The sequence below is a fragment of the Maniola hyperantus genome, chromosome 16, assembly GCF_902806685.2.
Source record: "Maniola hyperantus chromosome 16, iAphHyp1.2, whole genome shotgun sequence".
NCBI classification, from domain to species: domain Eukaryota; kingdom Metazoa; phylum Arthropoda; class Insecta; order Lepidoptera; family Nymphalidae; genus Maniola; species Maniola hyperantus.
In genome coordinates, this window is record NC_048551.1 from 4,524,135 (window position 1) to 4,545,069 (window position 20,935).

A 20,935-nucleotide genomic window follows, 5' to 3' on the forward strand; every position below is an offset into this window, starting at 1 on the left:
GTGCCCGCGCCAAGTCCCAAGTCCCAACGCCATACTTGGTGTACAAAAGTCAAGAATAAATAGACATCTTAGGCAAGCGCACTCCATCTTAGGCAGCATCATAATTTGCACAGCAGGTCTGATTGCAGATAAGCGATAGTCTATAAATTAAAAAAAAGAGGGTTTCGTTGTACATTGATGATTTTCACTACAGACCGCTTAAAATACACTGCTACGGCAGACTATTTAAACTACAACAAGATTTATTCAGTTAATATCTCGACAAAGCGTTATCTATCATTGTCTTAGTTCCCAAATCCCAATTACAACTTAAGTCAATTAGGCATCTTGTTACGTAAATGGATAAACGTTGTTTAATTTGCAACTTTGGAAACCAATCAATCACGATTCAAAGGAAATTAGAGGTGCAGTCTGTACATTAATATAATCGAAGCCACAAGATGTAGACTTTTTATTTTATTTTATTATAGCCTTTTTGTTCCTTAATAATGTTTCTTACACTTATTAACACACACTTTTATTTATGTCTATAGTTTGTTATTATTTATATGTATTATTTGATTTAATGTTAAGTAACTATATATATATGTTTTATTTATTATTAATATTATGTATTAAGTTTTTTTTTTTTTATTTATTAAGGACCTCTCTGTGAGTGTAGGCCTCCTCCATTTTTTTCCACAATTTTCTGTCTATAGCTTTATTGACCCAATTTTCTCCCGCTATGCTAGCCATTTCATCTGCCCAACGTTCCAGCGGTCTGCCTCTTTTTCTTTTTCCCCGGGGGCCAGACCAGGCAGACAATTTCTTTGTCCATTTTTTTGCGTAGATGTAGACTAAACTATGTAAATTGGCTCTTATTGGGACAGAAGGTATATAGCGTGATAGTTTAGCTCAACCGCTGAATCGATAATGATGAAATTTGCCGCTGAGGAGGATATTGGGCACTTTTTATGCCGACTGACACGTCTTAAAAACCAGACTTTGTTGGTATATCTACTCGTGTGGTATGAGCTTGTACCTACTTCATAATTTGAATAAAATCACAGAGGTACAGGAACTCAAAAACAATCGTAGATAAAATATAAACTACCATTTAAGTATTCATGAATAATCCTAATATATACAACACATTTCTACCTGTGCCATTATAGACTTTGAAACCATCCAACAAAATATGTGCCCCAAACCAGTTTTATTAGAAACGCAATAATGTGAAGATGGGTTTGAACACTAAAGGTTCGTACGCACCTGAGCGGCGCGGCGCGGCGCTTCAGTGAGCTTCACGTCGCGGCACAGAGCTTCAAAATATCATTTCTATCATTTTGTATGGCGCATATCGCACTAGAGCGGCGCGGCGCGGCGCTTCACCGCGCGTTGCCGCGCGGCACGGCTGGAGAGAATATTTTGAAGCGCACTGAAGCGACGCGCAGTGCAGTGACGCTAGTGCGACATACCCAGCGGCGCGGCGCGGCGCTTCAGTATGCGTACGTCGCTCGAATAAGATACACGCGCATCTTGTTAGGTATTTAAAGTACAGGCAAGAATCGGCAAGATAGACCTCAAAATAAATAACGTAGGTTTAATTTTTGACACATGACGTGTTCCTCATGCTCTTAGAAGTATATCCTCAAAGGTCCCAACCCCTAGGATGTCGGCTTCCCCCCTTCCCAGTGTCTAAATGTATAAATGTCTCTCCGAGCGTTATGAGAAAACATCAATGGTAAAAATAATCCTGATTAAATAACTATAATATATTATGTACATATTATACCTACCTACTTCATCTAGGTAGAATTAATAGTTTCGGAAATATGCCTACCTATTGTTGTACTTGTATTTATATTATACTAGCTTATGCCCGCGACGTCGTCCGCGTGGACTACACAAATCTCGAACCCCTATTTTACCCCCTTAGGGGTTGAATTTTCATAAATCCCTTTTTAGCGGATGTCTACGTCATATTAGCTAGTTAGCTAGCCAGCATGCCAAATTTCAGCCCGATCCGTCAAGTAGTTTGAGCTGTGCGTTGATAGATCAGTCAGTCAGTCACCTTTTTCTTTTATATAGGTATTTAGATATAATATGTACCTGTGTTTACCTGCCTATTTTATATATTCTATTGCACATAAAACAAAGACATTTTGCGAAAATGCTTTTTCTAATGTAATTTCCACAGAACCTAAGGGACTAGCTGATGCCCGCAACTTCGTTCGCGTAGATGTAGGTTTTTTAAAAATCCCGTGGAAACTTTTTGATTTTCGGGATAAAACTAGCCTATGTGTAGGTACACATAGGCTACTTTTATCCTACAGGGTATAATCTATCTCAGGTATATAGGTACTAGTAGGTAATTCCCGGAAATGTGCTCACCTATAGAAAAATCTAAATCCACGCGGACGAAGTCGCAGGCATCATCTAGTTGCATTTTTTTTAGATTTTTAATCCCGTGTGAACTCTTTGATTTTCCGGGATAAAAAGTTGCCTACCTCTGTCAATTCCCGGAATGCAAGCTACCTCTGGTCCAAACTTCATATAAATGGGCCTTTAACAATCCTGTGGAAATTCTTTCATTTTCCAGGATAAAAAGTAGCCTGTCCTTCCCCGGGATGTAATTCAACTTTGTACCAAATTTCATCAAATTCGGTTAAGCTGTTGAGCCGTGAAAAGCTAGTAGATAGACAGACAAATACACTTTTGCGTTGATAATAATATAAGTATGGATATGCATAAATATTTTTTTATAATTTCCATAAAAACTATCATCATCTTCATCATCATCAACCGATAGATATGTCCACTGCTGGACATAGGTTTCTTGTAGGATTATATTACCGACCTGTGTGGTATACCTATTGTTTCTAATGTAATTTCCACAAAAACTATTAGGCAATAGCATATAGAATTTTGTCTTCGACATTCTGAAGTAAATGTGAAATGGTACAGAGTCATTAAGAAGGCGAGGAAACAAAATGTGATATCCTTCTTGATAGCGTGACTTTGGTATGTCAGCAATCCATTTCTTCTTCTTTTTTAGGGTTCCGTACCTCAAAAGGAAAAACGGAACTCTTATAGGATCACTTTGTTGTCTGTCTGTCTGTCTGTCTGTCTGTCTGTCTGTCTGTCTGTCTGTCCGTCTGTCTGTCAAGAAACCTACAGGGTACTTCCCGTTGACCTAGAATCATGAAATTTGGCAGGTAGGTAGATCTTATAGCTGACATTTGGGGAAAAATCTGAAAACCGTGAATTTAGGGTTAGATCACACAAAAAAAATTAAATTGTGGTCATGAACTAATAATTAGTATTTTCAACTTTCGAAGTGAGTGACTATACCAAGTGGGGTATCATATGAAAGGTCTTCACCTGTACATTCTAAAACAGATTTTTATTTATTTTTATGCATCATAGTTTTTGAATTATCGAAATCATACGACTGTAGTACGGAACCCTCATTGCGCGAGCCTGACTCGCACTTGGCCGGTTTTTTCTCTTCGATAATTCGTTCTTCTTCTGCACAACAAAGAAATAATAATCAAATCCTCTTCACTGTCGCTCATCTTGCGACGTTGTTGCTCGTACGCGAACGGGTGTAAAAGTGACGCGCAAGTGACGCGAGGTGCCGCGTACTGAAGTTGTAGTGCGGTAGGCACCGTCGAGCGGCCTGAGGTGAAGCGTTCTGCAGTCGGACTGAAGCGCCGCGCCGCGCCGCTCAGGTGCGTACGAACCTTAAAACAATGCATTAGGCACATTCTTTTCTTACTGTAGTAGCACACGCCGGGCTTCCGCTAGTAATACATAAATGAAATGAAAAAATGAAAGGAAATTCTATGTAGGTAGTAGGTACGTTTTATGTTTTTTCTCATTTTTGTTATAGGGATTTGCTCGAAGCATCGTTAAGGTCGTGATATCATAATAAATTACAAAAAAACACGAGCCGTAATTACGAACTCCCACTCCGTAGGTAACTTAATAACATTGAAAGGAAAAATATAATAAGTGAGTGACTCCTTTGAAAAGGTCTGCTAATGAAATATTAATTTTCCAGTTTCAGAGTGAGGTTTACTCGTGACTTTTGTGAAAATGAAATATTTTTTATTACGTCACAATATTACTTTAGTAGGAAAACTAATATTATTATAATATTAACACTGATAAAAGTGAGTGGAAGAAGGCAAGCAAATTATCGATTGGCATGTGGGTGGCATGTGGATATCCAAGTGTTGACCTCTATCTCTGGCCAGGTCTATCAAACGCCGCGCTGCCACGATGATCGTCCAAGTACCAAACACAGCTACATGAGTAATAAGTATATATAGTACCTATGTGGTACGTCGACGATGACTGATGATAACGGAGATGGCAACGGGACGCCCCGCACACCCACATAGCCCTCGCGCTAACGCGGCGTGGGTGACGTGCGGGTGTACGGGGCGTCCCATTGCCATCTCGACCTGTCGCGTACTATACCTAGTTGTGTTATTAGCATGTCCCTGAGCTAGGCATTCATACTAAAAATGGTACTTACGAATACATAAAAATGTAGAGAACACTTAAGACCTCGTTACGGTCTTTTATTAGTCTTTAAAAACGCATAAGTATGGAAGAACTCTACACTGAACACGTTCTGAAATAACGTGTACGTTGCCAAGGTCGTGTTATATTATGGATATCACGTTTTCGTTCGAAAACAAAGGAAAGTTTAGTAAGTGAATATAATAATATTGCTATGTTTGAAGGCTGAACTGAACTAAGAAGAATGGAATTAGCTGTTTTGTGCAAATTATATTATTATCAGTAACTACTAACTATACTAATATTATTATTGGGAAAGTGTGTTATTATTACTGCCCACTAGCTTTTCACAGTCCATATTATGTCTTTCTTGTATTTTTATTTATTTATACAGAATATTCAGTTAAGTACATTAAATTACCCACCATTCTCTTGAAGCTGTAGAAGTTTATTATTATTATTTAAAAAAAATCTCAAATAAATTTATCTTTTTTTACGTAGTTACATTTCTCATCTCGTGTTTTTTCGCTCGACGATAAAATAGATCCCACTTACATAGGTATCGTTAATTGTATATATGAAAACAAAACATAAATGAGGCAAAGCAACAAAGAAAAATAACAGTATTTTCTAACACTGCCCACATATTTTATACCTGCTTAATATTTTATGCTTCTTCCTCGAAAAGGGACGAAAGTTGTTATTTTTTTCGTACTGGAAAATAGATTTATTGATGTGTGACAAACAATAACATTCATCATCTTCATCATGATCAACCCATCGCTGGCTCACTACAGAGCCACATGAGTATATATCTACTCGTGTGACAGAGCTCGGGTCTCCTCTCAGAATGAGAAAGGGTCTACCACGCTGGTGTGCCAGTTTTCCTCACGATGTTTTCCTTCCCCGTTAAAGCAAGTGATATCTTAATTTACTTAAAACGCACATGATTCCGAAAAGTTAGAAATGCGTGCCCGGTATCGAACCTCCGACCTCCGATTAGGAGGCGGACGTTTTAACCACTAAGCTATCACTAGCACAATAACATTACAAAAACACAATAAGTAATATACCGCCGTAAAGTAGGAGGTAAGTATATCTTATATTTGCGTTTTGCAGTGCAGTGTCTACCCGTATGAACTATAACTTTATGGCCCAAAAATTCATGCTATTTAAAGGTTTTTTAACTCACTTCTGTTCAAATCAGATCAGTTTCTCCCAAAAACATCTATAAAAAACGATGAAAAACTAAATCTCTTTCAGGAAATAAAATATTCAATATTACGTGCTTCCGCAACAGATGGAATCGTAAAGGATACCTATACCTTGGCCATAAAAAGTTTGGAGGATCCTCACATACTACGGAAATACTACGATTGCTACGAACTTCGACAGTTCGTAGATACCTTATCGTATGCATGGCGGCCATTTTTAAATTCGCCATCTTGGTTTTTATTATTTGTTGTTGAGTAGGAATAGAAAGTCATACTCTGTGAAAATTTCAACTCTCTACCTATTGCGGTTTATGAGATACAACCCGCTGGCAGACAGACGGACGGACAGCGGTGGCTTAGTAGTAGGGTCCCGTTGAGATTCTTCGGGTACGGAACCAATACATTAATTAAGTATTGAAGGTGTAGGACTCTTTCCCCTCGCAGCGTAAGCTTGCCTCAGAAATACTGCATTATTTATAGAAGCAAAATATTCAGCGGGTACTGCAGATTCCAGTTTATGTAACAACGTCGAGACTCGACCCCTCTTGGATCGGGCCCAAAACCGGGGATACCTGCAGCTTACATAACCGTGCCAGAGTGAACTTGAGTCCGGGAGCCCTTGGTTTGATCCTGAAGCGACGATATGCCAAATATTAAGCTATGTGTGACGTGAAATCAAAGAAAAAATATTCGTTTCATAGCCTGGAGCGTCAAATGTAAGTAATATTTGACGCCTACCAGTGAAATCGAAGCCTCGACGTTTTGGTATATATAAGTTCCCTAAGTGTCGTAAACTGTGACCGTACCATGAAAGTCGAAACGTACCAGGTCGTCGTCATCGTCGGAGAAAATGTTCGCTCGTTCCTGGGACGTCATGTTTCCGTATTACACACAAATTGTATCGACAAAGCCTTCATGGCTTACGAGCACAACACACTGAGCCTCACAGATAAACACGTCAACTGCATCCAAATTCGCCCTAACAAAGTTCTACGTCCGCAAACAGTCATTGTGCAACTTTAGAAAATATTTTTTTAAACTTGCATTTACTAAAATTATTTAAATTAGTAATTTAAAAAATTACTAGTATTCACAAATAAAGAATAACATCGAATAATTTAGAGCGTTATGTAAAAAGCGTCCGTGCAATATAACGGTTGGGAGCTTACTGCGGTCTGCGGAGGGCGGGCAAAAGCTTTGCGGCGTCCCGTAACTATGGCAACACGTATAATTCTATTCAACGGCTAGAAGCGCCATTATTTTGTAGTTTCTCCCATAAGTAAATAAACTGAAAGCCTTCAAACTAGTTTGCTTTTTCTAAAAAATAAAACCTGCTGCAAGGCGATGAATTGATTAACCAGAACTCTACGAAAAAAGGCTCTTTATGAGGGAGATTTAACTGTGCGTTTTAATTGCCGTGATTAAGAGAAAGAGTGAAAGAGGAAAATTAGGAAAAATGTCAAAAGAGTCTTTAGTATTTTCAATAAAAATAAAGCTGGCGCAGCAAAGAATCGTTTGTAAATTGAGCCTTGACACAAATTCTTTTCTTCTAAGCATCCTTGGGAGTCGAGGCGTAGTTATTAATCAGGTTTACATTATGAATATGGTAATATACAAGGACTAATCGTAATACGTATGGCTAAGGTTTGGAATACTCTTCCGCGATAAGTATGTGTTTCCTACCAATTACAACCCGGGTATCTTTAAAACAAGAGTGAATAGGCATCTTCTAGGTAAACGCGTCCCATCATAGGCCACATCATCACTTCCCATCAGGTGTGATTGTGGTCAAGCGTATACCTATAATGAATAAAAATAAAAAAAAACAATGCACCGTAAAGGATATCTCACACGTCCAGAAGAGGTGCTTTTTTGGCATACTTCACACACCTTTGAGAACATTATACAGTAGAACTCTCATGTATGAGGTGGTGCCCGCGATCTTACCGCCCAACATCTTAACAACTAGGTTATTAACGCTTTTTAATCCAGACCTGCTATGCAGAAAGATCTGGGATCCAACCGAAATATTATCCCAGGGAAATCTCTACCATTTAGTGATTAATAGAAAGGGATCAAGACCCTCAGCAATGAGGAATACGATACACAGAGAGAGAATGAGAAAATAATATATTATTGTGCCTCTGCTATAAAAAAGCATTGTGTAGGTATTCCTCTAGCGTCTATTGCGCCTCTGTCTTGCGGTTTGTCTCTAGTACGCAATCGCCTTAAATGATCCAGCCAGCCGTTGACAATTGAATTACGTTTGAATGCGAGGGCTATAATTGCAGGAAATTAGTAGTGTTTCAAATTATACTAAGACAAGGTAAAAAGTTTTATTATTTTCGTGTTTCGCGTGAATTTTCATTATTTTTCAGTTAAATTACTGTGGTGTGGCCTTGTGGCATACCTCAATATTGCACTGTGTTGCTCTGGCATAAACAGCCTTTAAGGTATAGTCCGCAAGAGGTTGACAATTGGGGTATGAGGCGGGGAGACGCCCCACATATCCGCACGTCACTCAATCTCGCCCGCACCGGATTAGCGCGGGGGCTGTGCAGGTGTGCACGGTGTACCCTTCCCTATTGCCATTTCAACCTGTCGCGTACTATACATATGGGTTTAATATATAAAACTGCAATACCAGTTCCAGCTAGCACAAGTATTTCTATCTTAGTTAGAGTTCATTGTCACTAATTGCCACCAGAGAAGTTTGCAGTCAAATTTTTATCAAATAAAAATAACAAAAACTATATCTTTGCTTCATTTTGTCTAATAGGAAAGTCTCGTTTTTATTTCACAGCAAAAAGGTCAAAATAATATTTTGTTTCTACCGCGTCAAAAAAATTTTGAAAGGATATCCTTTGTCCTGAGCGAACCATTTAATTTAAGGGAGAGAAATGTTCGCAGTTGTTTGCAACATAAAAAGATAGTAGACAAAAAGATAGATCTCGCTCATGTGGGAAAATATATGCCTCGGTTCTGTCGGTGTACCGCCACGCATAGAACGAAGTTTTATTACCTACTCTTCGTTTTAGCATTTTGAACATTTTTTTCCCTTATATTTGCGTAAGTACGTTCTAGAATCTAGTATGATGTGGCATTTCTATTACGAAGGTACTAGAATAGTGCACCTCGTACCTACCGGAAATCGTAGCGTTGGCACTGGGCATCGTCGAAGGCACTGGTCCCCTATCTACATACGCATTTTTGATGTTTGTCCGTGTTGGAACTGGCTGTAAACTAAATTGTTTATATTTAAATATGTTCTTATTCTTATTTTTTCTAAGAGTTTTTTTGTTTTACATTCGATGACATATTCACTGACTTCAAATATATATCTCAAACAGGACGTCCAAGTTTTTCCTTTTACTGATATTTTTCCGATAAATTCTAAATATCAAGTTTTTCCTTTTACTGATATTTTTCCGATAAATTCTAAATATCCCAACACGTTATCAGCACGAAGGGCTCTAGGTGGAAAAATAAAAGTGGAAAAGTAATTGTCCATAGTTGCTTTATTTGTTGCGAACAAGAAAAATCGTATTAAGATATTTTCCTTTCATAATGTCAAAACTAGAGAAGGATATCCCACTTGGAAATTGAAAATGATTAAATTATTTGCTACATGAGAACCTGTGGTTTCCTATTGATGGGTATCCAGAAGGAGATACGACCGCTGCATCAATGAAGGTGATTCTGTTCGTCATGCTTTCGCCCTGCGGTGGACTGTACAGTGTACATAGTTGATTGTACTGTTAATATTCCACCTAAGATGAATAGTGAAGATATTGCGTACAAGGTGCACTCTGACCGTCTGAGCAAGTATCAGCTCTGGCATAATATGGTTAGGACACTTATGTCGCATAGGCATGAATCAATTGAACTTGAAGAATCATCAGGTAGTTTAGGTCTTAGTTTTTTCTCATGTTAATTTTTTTTTCTTGTTCCTGTGTGTTAATATTTTTATGTTAAGTTTTTTTTTGTAAGACAATTTAGTTTAAAGGGGGATGTTGGAACTGGCTGTAAACTAAATTGTTTATATTTAAATATGTTCTTATTCTTATTTTTTCTAAGAGTTTTTTTGTTTTACATTCGATGACATATTCACTGACTTCAAATATATATCTCAAACAGGACGTCCAAGTTTTTCTTTTTACTAATATTTTTCCTATATAATCAAAATATCCCAACAGTCCGCTCCTGAAGTTTTGTAACAATTGGCTTTGACATGGGAGCCACTGGATCCAGGTGGCAGGTAGGTACCTACGTCTATCGGTTGACAGCGATGATGATGTTACCCCATAAAAGCTTACAGCTGGAGGTATATAGGTACTCTTAAGGTTTGGCGTTACAGTCCTTTGTGAGCTATGTGTGTCTAAAATATTCTGCCACCGTAAGCTGTTGGGCATTTCACTACCACTTTCCCACAACGTCTCCTCTGGTACAATTTATGCAGATAAATATAGATACATAGATAGTTACTCTTTATTACACACACTTAAGCATTATACTTACTAGGATGAAAGAAAAGAAGCCATACAGAAAGGTGCAGAGACGATCATATTATTGCTAAAGCAATTCTTAGATGACTGAGAAGAAAGACCGAGTTATGTCTTCTTTAATAGACACTAAGCGAGGCATCAAAGTGAGGCATCACAGTGAGGCATACACAACACGCGAAAACAAAGAGCAGAAGACGTGGTGTGGGTTACGTCGACAACCTATAAGTAAACAGTATGAATCCTGGCCAAGTTTTGCTACGTTTGTATATACCGTACCTTAGCCTGTAACATCAAAAAACATAAGATAAAGATAGGGGGTACAGATACTTGTCTCCAAGTATCGCAAGAATAATGGAAACAGGAATAAATCTTGTGGAATAGCAAATAAGATGTGTAACAGTCGAGGCGGAATCCCGTAACGTTAATGCTCAAAAGCTCGTGTCTCGTTGCACTAATCTCTGCCTACTTAGTTTAGAGTAACCATCATTCGAGTAAGTACCAGGATTTGCCACAATATTTTTGTAGGTGAATGTCCGACTGATAAACCACACCTTAGTCTCTAACATCTTGTCTCATAGTATCGGAAGAATAATGAAAACGAATAAATCTCGTGGGGTAGCAGATAAGATATGTAGCATCAAGGCAGAATCCCATAAAGTTAATGTTCAAAAGCTCGTGTCTCGTTGCACTAATCTCTGCCTACTTAGTTGAGGCTAACCATAAATCAAGGAAGTACTAGGTTTACCATAAAATTTGTCCACAAATTTTGTTTAGGTACCATTTGTTTTGTACGATGTATTCCTGACTGGTAAACCACACTTTTGTGCATGAGTACACTAGTCTAATATAATAGCTTAAATCAATAATACCAGAATACCATTATATCTGCTATACCATTGTTACATGAATACCATTTTCTACGTATTAATAAATCACCTGTTACTGCAAAAAGAAAAGTGTCCTATTTTACGAGAGAGAATTTGTGGCTACCATATCCTCTTTACATAATAAGATTATGCTATTCAAAGTAGATAATTTTTCAAGGACGTGTATTTTGAAATGTAAACGAGTATAATATTGTAATCTATTTTCTAAAGAAACGCGACACCTTGTTTAAAGTTAAGTAATGTTTTTTAAGCTATCAGTTTGTGCTTTCATAATTTTACTAGTGGCTATAGAAATTTTCTTTTTAAGAGATGTTTTATATTAAAAAAAAATATGGTACGGTACTTTCTTTATATACTCTTAGGAGAAAAACAAAGAAACAAATGAAAATATGTAATGTCTCTTTTAAGATACAGAGCGCAGTAAACAAGTAATAGCTTGGCTTTCGTAACGATGAAAATTACAATACTTTTATGTTTGTACGAAAGAGTCTTTCATGTTTACAAAGCCAAAATGCTTCGAAAATTCTTATAAAAGATCATTTCAGAACTGAACTTTTGAACTTTGATATTGTTTGAACTTTGAAGTGGAAACGCTCGAATTTTTTGTAGAATACTTCTTGTGAAGTAATTTTGAACGGTATACCATATAATATGTTATAAGAAGAAGCATCCTCATGTTTGAACTCTGAGTGGATACCTTTGATTCGTATGAAAATTTAGGACAAGCGCTTTTGAGTTTTCATCAAAAAAGTTTTTCTTAAGAAAGTCTATATAAGTACCTCCAGAAAATTCAATTAGTAAGTATGTGTTACTTCAAAGCAACTTTCTGGGTCTTAGCTTCATCTACATAGTCTAAAACAAAGTCGTTTCTCGCCATCTGTCCCTCTGTACGCTAAGATCTTCAAAAGTACGAAGCAGATTTTAAAGCGGTTCTCGTTAATAGAGTATTCAAAAGGATTTGTTGATATGAAGATAATAATTGTTCAAGATGTCGGAAGAAATCAAGCTGAGAGCTTCCATCGAAATTGATGTCAGTTACTAAGTACAACAAATTTTTTCTCTTTATAATATTAGTTTAGACGAATAAGACATCATTTTCGATGGAAGCTCTCAGCTTGATTTCTTCCGACATCTTGAACAATTATTATCTTATCAGTAGTCTTAACCGATTTTAAAAATTCTTTCACTTAAAAAAATCTACATTATCGAAGAGTAATAAAATATTTAATTTAAAAAAATAGCGATCTCTATGAAAATTGTAAAGTTGGAAAAAATAGTCTCATCTGTGAGCTTCCCAAGCCTAAACCCTTCATAGTCTAAGACGAGGCCTGTGCTAGGTAGTAGACCGGCACGGCGATGATCATAACGATGATGATGTGATTCCCAACAGTCGCCAAGACGTCTATTCCAAAATCAATCTTGTTTCTTACGAGATACAAAATGCAATAAAAATGCCTCTGGTGCTTTCTTTATGCTGAAAATTGCAATGCCTTATCTCTCCGCGGATAACATGCAAGTCTTTCATATCTGAAAAAGCTAAATGCTCCGAAAATACATTGAAAAGACGACGAGTTGCCCTCGAGTCACAACTCTGGTCTTTGATGTTGTTTTGGCCTCTTCAAGTGAATATCTCTTTGACCTGAAACCCGAGGCATGATCTCGTAAGTATACCTACTGACTAGTGATTGTAATAAAAATACGTATTATCGTTTCAATTCCAAAACTCTCTCATTTTCTTTTATTCTTTACTAGCTCATACCCGAAACTTCACCCAGTCTTTAATTCGTCGGTACCCTAAACCTAGAGACAATTTTTTTTTATGAGTGGATCCTACCTGTGATAACGATGATAAAATCCGTAACGAGGAAATCCGTAGTAGAACCAAAGTGATCGACATAACTCAATCGTCGCTGGGGCAGACGTGTTCTGGAGTGGAGACTGCGTCAGTCCAGCAAGCGCAGTGTGGAATGACTTGAAACCCGCTGCACTGACGATCTTAAAAAGGAAGCGTTAAGTAGGTGAATGAGGAAGGCGGAGAACCGTGCGTAGTGACGCGCTCTTGGTAAGGCCTCTGTCCAGCATTGGACGCAAACAGGCTGTGTGATTGATAAATTGACGCTCACATGGTAATTACTGTTGCTATCAGCGTCAAAATGATGATAATCAAGTTGCTTCAAAAACAAGTCGAAATAGCAAATCCAGCGAAGGTCAGTCAAGTTATAGTTGGGGGGTAGACAAAGAGCATCAGACTGCTAAAAAAGAAGATCGTGATGTTATTTCATATTAAGTTTGATAAGAAAAGTCTGACTCATCAGACGCAGTTTTTAGTTCAAGACCAATAAAGTATTATATAGGGGTGTTATTTAGCGGCGACGCTGTATGGGAGGGACAGGGCGCCGCGCCGCCGCGACTCTATGGCGTCTACGAAATAACGCCGGGGGATTTTCGCAACTATCTGGCTCGTGTTCAGAATATTTTGTACTTGTACCACTTTTTCAAGGGCAAAAGATTTTCTCTGCATCCATACCTACTCGGTGTCGTCAATATAGCGACTGATGCATTAAATGACGTCATTGAAATGTTCTCTATTGAAACAAATAACTTGTTTTACCAGAAAAGAAAGCAACAGAAAGCGATTTTTGGCACCCTAACAATCTAACATAGGTGTCTAAAATGCTCTCTCTGTCTACTAAGCAGCTAAAGCAGGATGACTTTGGCTTTGATACGATTTCGAGTGAGAGGAAAATAAATAAATTCTACTTTCTTTCTTCCGGGTAAATAACTAGATATAGGTCAGCATAATGGTAATTTACTGAAGAGATTTTTGTAAATTAATTCATTGTTACTTTTAAAATGATGCAATGAATGATTAATGTGCATAATATGTACATATATTCAAACAAAATATATTGTAATTTTTGAAAAATATTTTAAACAAAAACAAGATAATATTGTTATATATAATAAAAATAATAAAATTTGAATTGTAAATTAGTAAAAAGTATTATATAACTATCTATTATACATACCAATTAATACATACATAATAAGTACCTATGAGCTTTTCATAAAAACAAAAATAAATGTTTTGTTAAATTGTGATTTAGTATCAAAATTTTAATGATGTAATAAATAAATTGCATTTTATAAAAAAAAAATTGTATACCAACTTGTTTACTGTAATTATTAGCAATTATATAATGTACTTTAACGCAAAAGCATGTATCTAATTACACATTTAAAATTGTAATGAAATAATATTGTAAATCTATGTTTTTCAGTAATAAAAGGCTTTATTATATTATTATTATTATTTATTATTACTTTTAAAATGAGTCAAAAGTATCGACTGGGCAGCGCTGCCAAAATATATCCCACAAGGTCACGGGGAAGTATACGCTATGCAGTATTTTAGCGCCAACTGACCTAACTGTGAAGTACATGCTTGGATGGATCTGAATTGCATATAGGGGTTAATTCATTTTACCTACCTCTAGTCTACTACGACGGCTATTTTTAGAAAAATTTGGTAGGTAAGTGGGCATAAAGTCTTTCTTCTTGTTTTAAAACGAAGCTTACCAACCTACTTAGTTTTTTAGGGTTCCGTATCCGAAGGGTGCTAATATTATGTCCGTCCGTCCGTCTGTCTGCGGGCTGCATCTCGTGAACCGTAATAGGTAGAGTTGAAATTTTCACAGAATAATATCAACCACTACTCTTATTATAATCATTACCCATATTATATTATTTAAAAAAATGCGAAAGCGTGTTTGTTTGTTAGTTTATTGGTTTGTCCTTCAATCAAGTCGCAACGGAGCAACAGATCGACGTGATTTTTTGCATGAATATAGTTAAAGACCTGGAGAGTGACATAGGGAACATTTTATCCCAGAAAAACAAAGAGTTCCCACGGGATTTTTAAAAAACCTAATTCCACGGGGACAAAGTCGCGGGCATCAGCTTCATTATTATTCATAATGACCACTCAAAAACCGTGATATTTGTTTTTGGCTTTTATGAACTTTTCTTTTGTTTTATGCCCCCATCCAAACACATTCTTTTTACGCACGAAGTCACAATACTTCGGGAATGAGATGGCAAAATGAAACGAAAAAGGTAACAGGAAAAACGCGATCAAGGTTGTTCAAGACAGAACAAGGAAAAAATTTATGGATACTTACTTATTACTTGCCTACTTTCTTCGGATGACTTGTCTTCTCGGCTTTTTGGTTATTATGAAGTTCGAGCTTTATTAGGATCTTTCTTGATAGTTGGTAAATAAGTGCTAAGTTGAAAATATAACGTTGCACATTTTACTAGCGGCTTTTTCGTCGAGAAATCCTTTTGAAACCCAGAAGAGAGATTCAATGATTGTGCTTGGGTTGAAGAAGGAGGTATGGACTATGGACTATGGATGCTTCGACTGAGCAGCTATTGTAGCAATTGAATATTCTAACTTTGAGGATAATCATCAGTATAACCCATCGCTGACTCACTACTGAGTACGGGGTCTCCTCTCAGAATGAGAAGGGTTTGAAGGGTAGGCTACCATGATGAACAAGTACGCATTGACAAACTACACACGCCTTTGAGGAAATTATGGAGAACTCTCAAGACATACAGGTTTCCTAGCGATGTCTTCCTTCAAAAAGGCACAAAGGTAGCTTCGAGAAGTGTTGCGTACCCGGGATCGAACCACGGACCCCCGACTAGGAGCTGCCTATATTATGTCCTAACTCCTAACCACCAAGCTATCACCGCTTGAGGATAATAAATATATACCTACCTATGTACTTGTATTATTGAAATTTTGTATAAGGTTGTGGTGACATAATTTTCTAGGTAGGTATATCAGGAACAAATTTCATGAGGCAAGTCACGTTCTATACCTACCGATTGCTTGCACACTCGACAGATTGAGATGTTTTGAATCTTTCAAACATTGAGGGTAGGTAGGTATAGTCCGCGACAGGTTGAGATAACAATCGGGGTATGAGGCGGGGGGACGCCCCGCACACCCGCACGTCACCCACGCTCGCCCACACCGGGACAGCGCGAGGGCTGTGTGGCCCGGGTATGCGCGGCGTTCCCTGCCCGATTGCCATTTCGACCAGTCGCGTATACTATTGTGCAGATGAGTTCAAGGTTAACAATTTCCTTTAATTAATTGATTAATTAAATGAAATAATTAAAATTATTACAAGAGATCACATAACGGTGACAAATCAAAGAGCTTGTTTTTCAAACAAACCAAAGGGTTTGCTGAGGTGAAACGAGCATAAAATAATGGGCTGTGAAACGAAATTGGTCACGTAGAAATATTCCACCACCGGGATTCAATACCTTGTCCGGGGTAAACGTTTCATTTCCTTCCGATGGTGGATCAAGTAGGTACATACTTTTAATGGTCCTTAACCGAAGGGTGCCAACGCAACGGGACTCTAATACCAAGCCTCCACTGTCCATAGTCCATACCCCTATCCTTCCGTGTGTCTGTCTGTCTGTCAGCGGCCTGTATCTCACAAACCGTAATAAGTAGAGAGTAGAATTTTTCACGTGTGTGGATATTTTATTTCTATTGCCGCTATGACAAATAATAAAGATTTGAAAATGACCGCTATACGAACTTAAGAAAGAATTTAAAGTGTTATTTCTTTTACGATGGTACGTAACACTTCGAATCTGACTCGCACTTGACCGGTTTTTTAAAGTTCCATGCTTCGAAAGGAAAAAGGGTTCCTAAGGCAATTGTGCGACCGCCGACGATCAGCGAGAAACGAGGTAGACGGGATAGATTCGTCGCTGGGCTATGAGTGAGTGTGCGAGTTTGTACTCTGTCGGGCGATTACTTGGATAGACGGACGAGACATCATCATCATTTTAAATACATATTAAAAATTGCGGACCGGCAGGATTCGAACCTACGTCTTCTGGATTCGCGCCTGACGCCTTGACCGCTAGGCCACGGTTCGCTTACTGCCAGTGACGAAATTTGTGATATCCTGCCGGTCCGCAATTTGTGATATGTATTTAAAATTGTTTAGAAATTTGAAGTGTAGGTAAAAACCATAACACTATAAAAATTATAAAATATCATCATCATTATTACTTATCAACCGATAGACGTCCACTGCTTCCTGCTTGTATAATGTCGTCTGTCCACCTAGTGGGGGGTCTTCCAACGCTGGGCTTTCCGGTGCGAGGTCATCATACTAGCACCTTGAGACTCCAACGAACCGCAAACTGCGCTACACTCTTAGCCAAGATTTTTCTTGAGCCACGGAACAAAACAGAGTAAGTACCTTCTTAAGGTATATTGCTATGAAAATATTCCAGGCGAATCCCGCAAAAATTGTTGCTTATTTTGTACAGATGTGAAGAGTAGCTATTTTAACGTTTTGATAACCCATAAAATCAATTCGCCCCTGTAAGAACATAAACTCATCTGGTCGGTAGGGACGTGTGTAGGCTTTTGCCTAAAAATACTTTTCTGATGAAATATGTAGGTATACTTATTTATATCAAAATAGAATGTTGGTTCATTGATCCAAGAAGGTATTTCTATTTTTTTGATGTCGCATCCATTCAATTCTTTTTCTAGCATCGTCGATAGCTTGTACGATTGCCAATAATTCTAAAAAGGCACACAGACGTCTTCTAATTTCCTGACTTCGCAGTCGAACGCTTGCTTTATCTAATTTTTGGTGAATCAATGAATACGTAGGTAGGTATTTTTAGGGTTCCGTACCTCAAAAGGAAAAAAGGAACCCTTACAGGATCACTTCATTGTCTTTATGTATGTCTGTCTGTCGTCTTATAGCACACGTAAGGTGAAAATCCGAAAACCGTGAAATTGTGGTTATAAAAAAAATGTGCTCATGAACAATTTATTACTATTTTTTTTTAATAGACAGCGAGCAAATGAGCAGGCGGGTCACCTGATGTTAAGTGATTACCGCCGCCCATGAACACTTGCAGCACTAGAGGAACTGCCGATGCGTTGCCTGCCTTTTAGGAAATTGTTGGTCCGCCCCTTGAATAACCCCATGTTGTAATCTAGTGGGAACACCGCCGATTTTCAATTTTTTAAATTAAGATTAATAGGTATACCTGTTGGATTATCATATTATGAAAAGGCTTTACGTGTACATTCTAAAACAGATTTTTTTAAATTTATATACTTAATAGTGTTCGATTTATCGTGCAAAATGCCGAAAAAATACGACTGTAGTACGGGACCCTCGGTGCACGAGTCTGACTCGCACTTGGCTGGTTTTTTTTCTGTTTATTACCTTATTATATACGTTTTATAACAATATTGTTATCCGATATTTGAATAAAGAATTATTCGAATTATAAAAATTACCTAATGATACTTTTTTTTAAATTTCATTTTATGTAAAAAAGATGTACCTAAGTGAATACGTTACATACCTACCTAGTACCTACTTATCTAAAGTGAAAACTTAATATTGCGGTCACATATTTTGTAGAGCGTCTTTATAAGTTTAAAAGTAACATACCTAATCAACTTAGTTTCTGAATTGAAATTGAATTGATAGCAGAATAATGATCTAGCTTTCTTTAGCGTGGGATTCGAACCTATGATCTTATGATTTTTTTTGGTTTATTACACGATGTATAAAATAAGCCATGTCTTTTATATTCGACAGAAGCGCTCTGAGAGGCGATATAAGAACCCGAGAAGTTTTGAAGCGCCCTCGCTTAGCCTCTTACCCTCTTAAACCCTCAACCTTGTCTATTTCTTGTTCTAAGTAAGCTTTTGTTTTGTTAAGCTTATTAGAGACTCTTAAGTAATTATGCTTTTATTTTGTACGTTTTCTTGTGCATTGAAATTTTAAAGCATCTGATGATGAGACTTTTAAAAGCCTGTTTTTAGGTTCGTAGGTTATCATTCCGTTGAAATTGGTAACTGATTTTTAGGTTATTTTTGGCCTGCTTGCACTAAAATTGCACACTGTGAGGTTTGGAATAAAGAATACTATTAGCAAAAGAATACTATTAGGTACCTGCCTACTAGGTTCAGGCACAGAATATATAACAGTACTAACGTAGTTCAGGCTTCTATTAAAAAAATTAATAGTTACTTAAGTTTAAAATGATTTTTTTTAATATGCATTAAAAGCTGCTGCTTTGATTTACCGCGTGTAGTTTAAATAACTTTTCCCGAAAAGAATCAGCCGGGCTGTACGTACGTTGAAATGCAAACGCGTATACTTGTACAAAGTACATATTGTATGTAATAGCTTTAGTTAGCTTTGAATAAGTAATAAGTATGAACGAAAGCTATGACAAGTCTTACGATGACTGTAACATTTTCCAGCTGAAGTAGGTTCTTATTATAGACACTTATTTGTAGAAATTTTCCTAAGTAGTATCTTCAATAGCTCAATTTTCATTATAGATAATGGTTGCCTTGTAATTCCCGTCACCCTTGGAGCCTCATGAAACGAAATAAGAGGTCGTTAGGCTACCTCGTAACAACCATAACGCTGATGACACTTCGTGAAGAAAATTATAGTGTGTACCCACCCACAGACAGCAGCCACGACAAAATGTGACAGTACCGGGCATAGTTAAGGTCTTCGCACATCACACAGAATAAACACAAAAATGTGTGAAGACCTTTACTGGGTAGGTAGGTACGGGAAAAGTTGCTAGGTATGGTCCGCGACAGGTAGAAATGGCAATCAAGGTATGTACAAGTAAAGTTACCAAAATAGGTTTGGTTCATCAAAAGCAATTGGTACCTTAAAGAGAGGTGAAGAGCCTAGTGGTTAGGCCGCCGGCCTTATTTTCGGGAGGTCGGGGGTTCAATCCCGGGTATGCACCTACAAGTAACTTTCAGAATTAATGTACGTTTTGAAGTAATTAAATATCACTTGCTTTAGCGGTGAAGTGAAGGAAAATATCGTGAGGAAACCAACTGAGAGTTCTCCATGATATATTCAAAAGTATATTAATGCCTAGAGTTGTCAAAGGTGTGTGAATTCTACCAATCTGCACTGAGCCAGAGAAGCAGACTATGGCCTATACTCTTTTCATTCTGAGAGGAGACCCGTGCTCGGTAGTGGGCTGGCGATAGGTGGTTCATGATCATGATGATGAATCCAGAACTATAACAATATATAATATATATTTGGTAACTTTATCTTTGGAGCTTTCATTATGTAGATAGCCAGTCAGCTTCACAGGGCGGAAGGTAATTTGAAATGGGTCAGCGATGGCAGGTGCCTAGCATCGCTCCTAAGGGAAAATGTTCTGGAGAGCCTTTTACTTACGTTTGGAATTTTCTATCTACTTTTTCACATTTTTATAAAATAGCTTAGTCAGCGAGAAAAAGGTAAATTTTCACGTTTTCTTTTTATGGTGTCCCACACACCAAGATAAGATAAGATTTTTTTAATTTGATGACTTTGCCCTATTATAAAAATTTTCTACATGTAAATAATATATCTATTTATTTATTTATTTACTAGCTGATGCCCGCGACTTCGTCCGCGTGGAATTAGGTTTTTAAAAAATCCCGTGGGAACTATTTAATTTCCCAGGAGAAAAAGTAGCCTATGTCACACTCTCTAGGTCTTTATCTATACCCATGCAAAAAATCACGTCAATCCGTTGCACCGTTGCGACGTGATTGAAAGACAAACCAACAAACCCACCAACCAACAAACAAACACACTTTCGCAATTATAATAAGGGTACTGATTTAAGTACTGTTAATGTATGTAAGTATATTTAATAGAAATAAAGTTAACGTTGCCCTTGACTGCGAATAAAAATTACAAATTGC

The 20,935-nt window shown here is 37.5% G+C and overlaps 1 protein-coding gene across 6 annotated transcripts in view; it reads right to left on the minus strand.

Moving 5' to 3' along the window:
* LOC117989536 (transmembrane protein 151B-like) overlaps positions 1-6,877 on the minus strand; it is a 38,828-nt gene extending 31,951 nt beyond the window's left edge. For all 6 annotated transcript variants that reach the window (XM_069503707.1, XM_069503706.1, XM_069503709.1 and 3 more), the window contains exon 1: positions 6,552-6,877. In XM_069503707.1, the coding sequence (XP_069359808.1) occupies positions 6,552-6,602 (51 nt within the window). In that variant the 5' untranslated portion in view covers positions 6,603-6,877. The remainder of the gene's footprint in view (positions 1-6,551) is intronic.
* Positions 6,878-20,935: the final 14,058 nt, after the last annotated feature.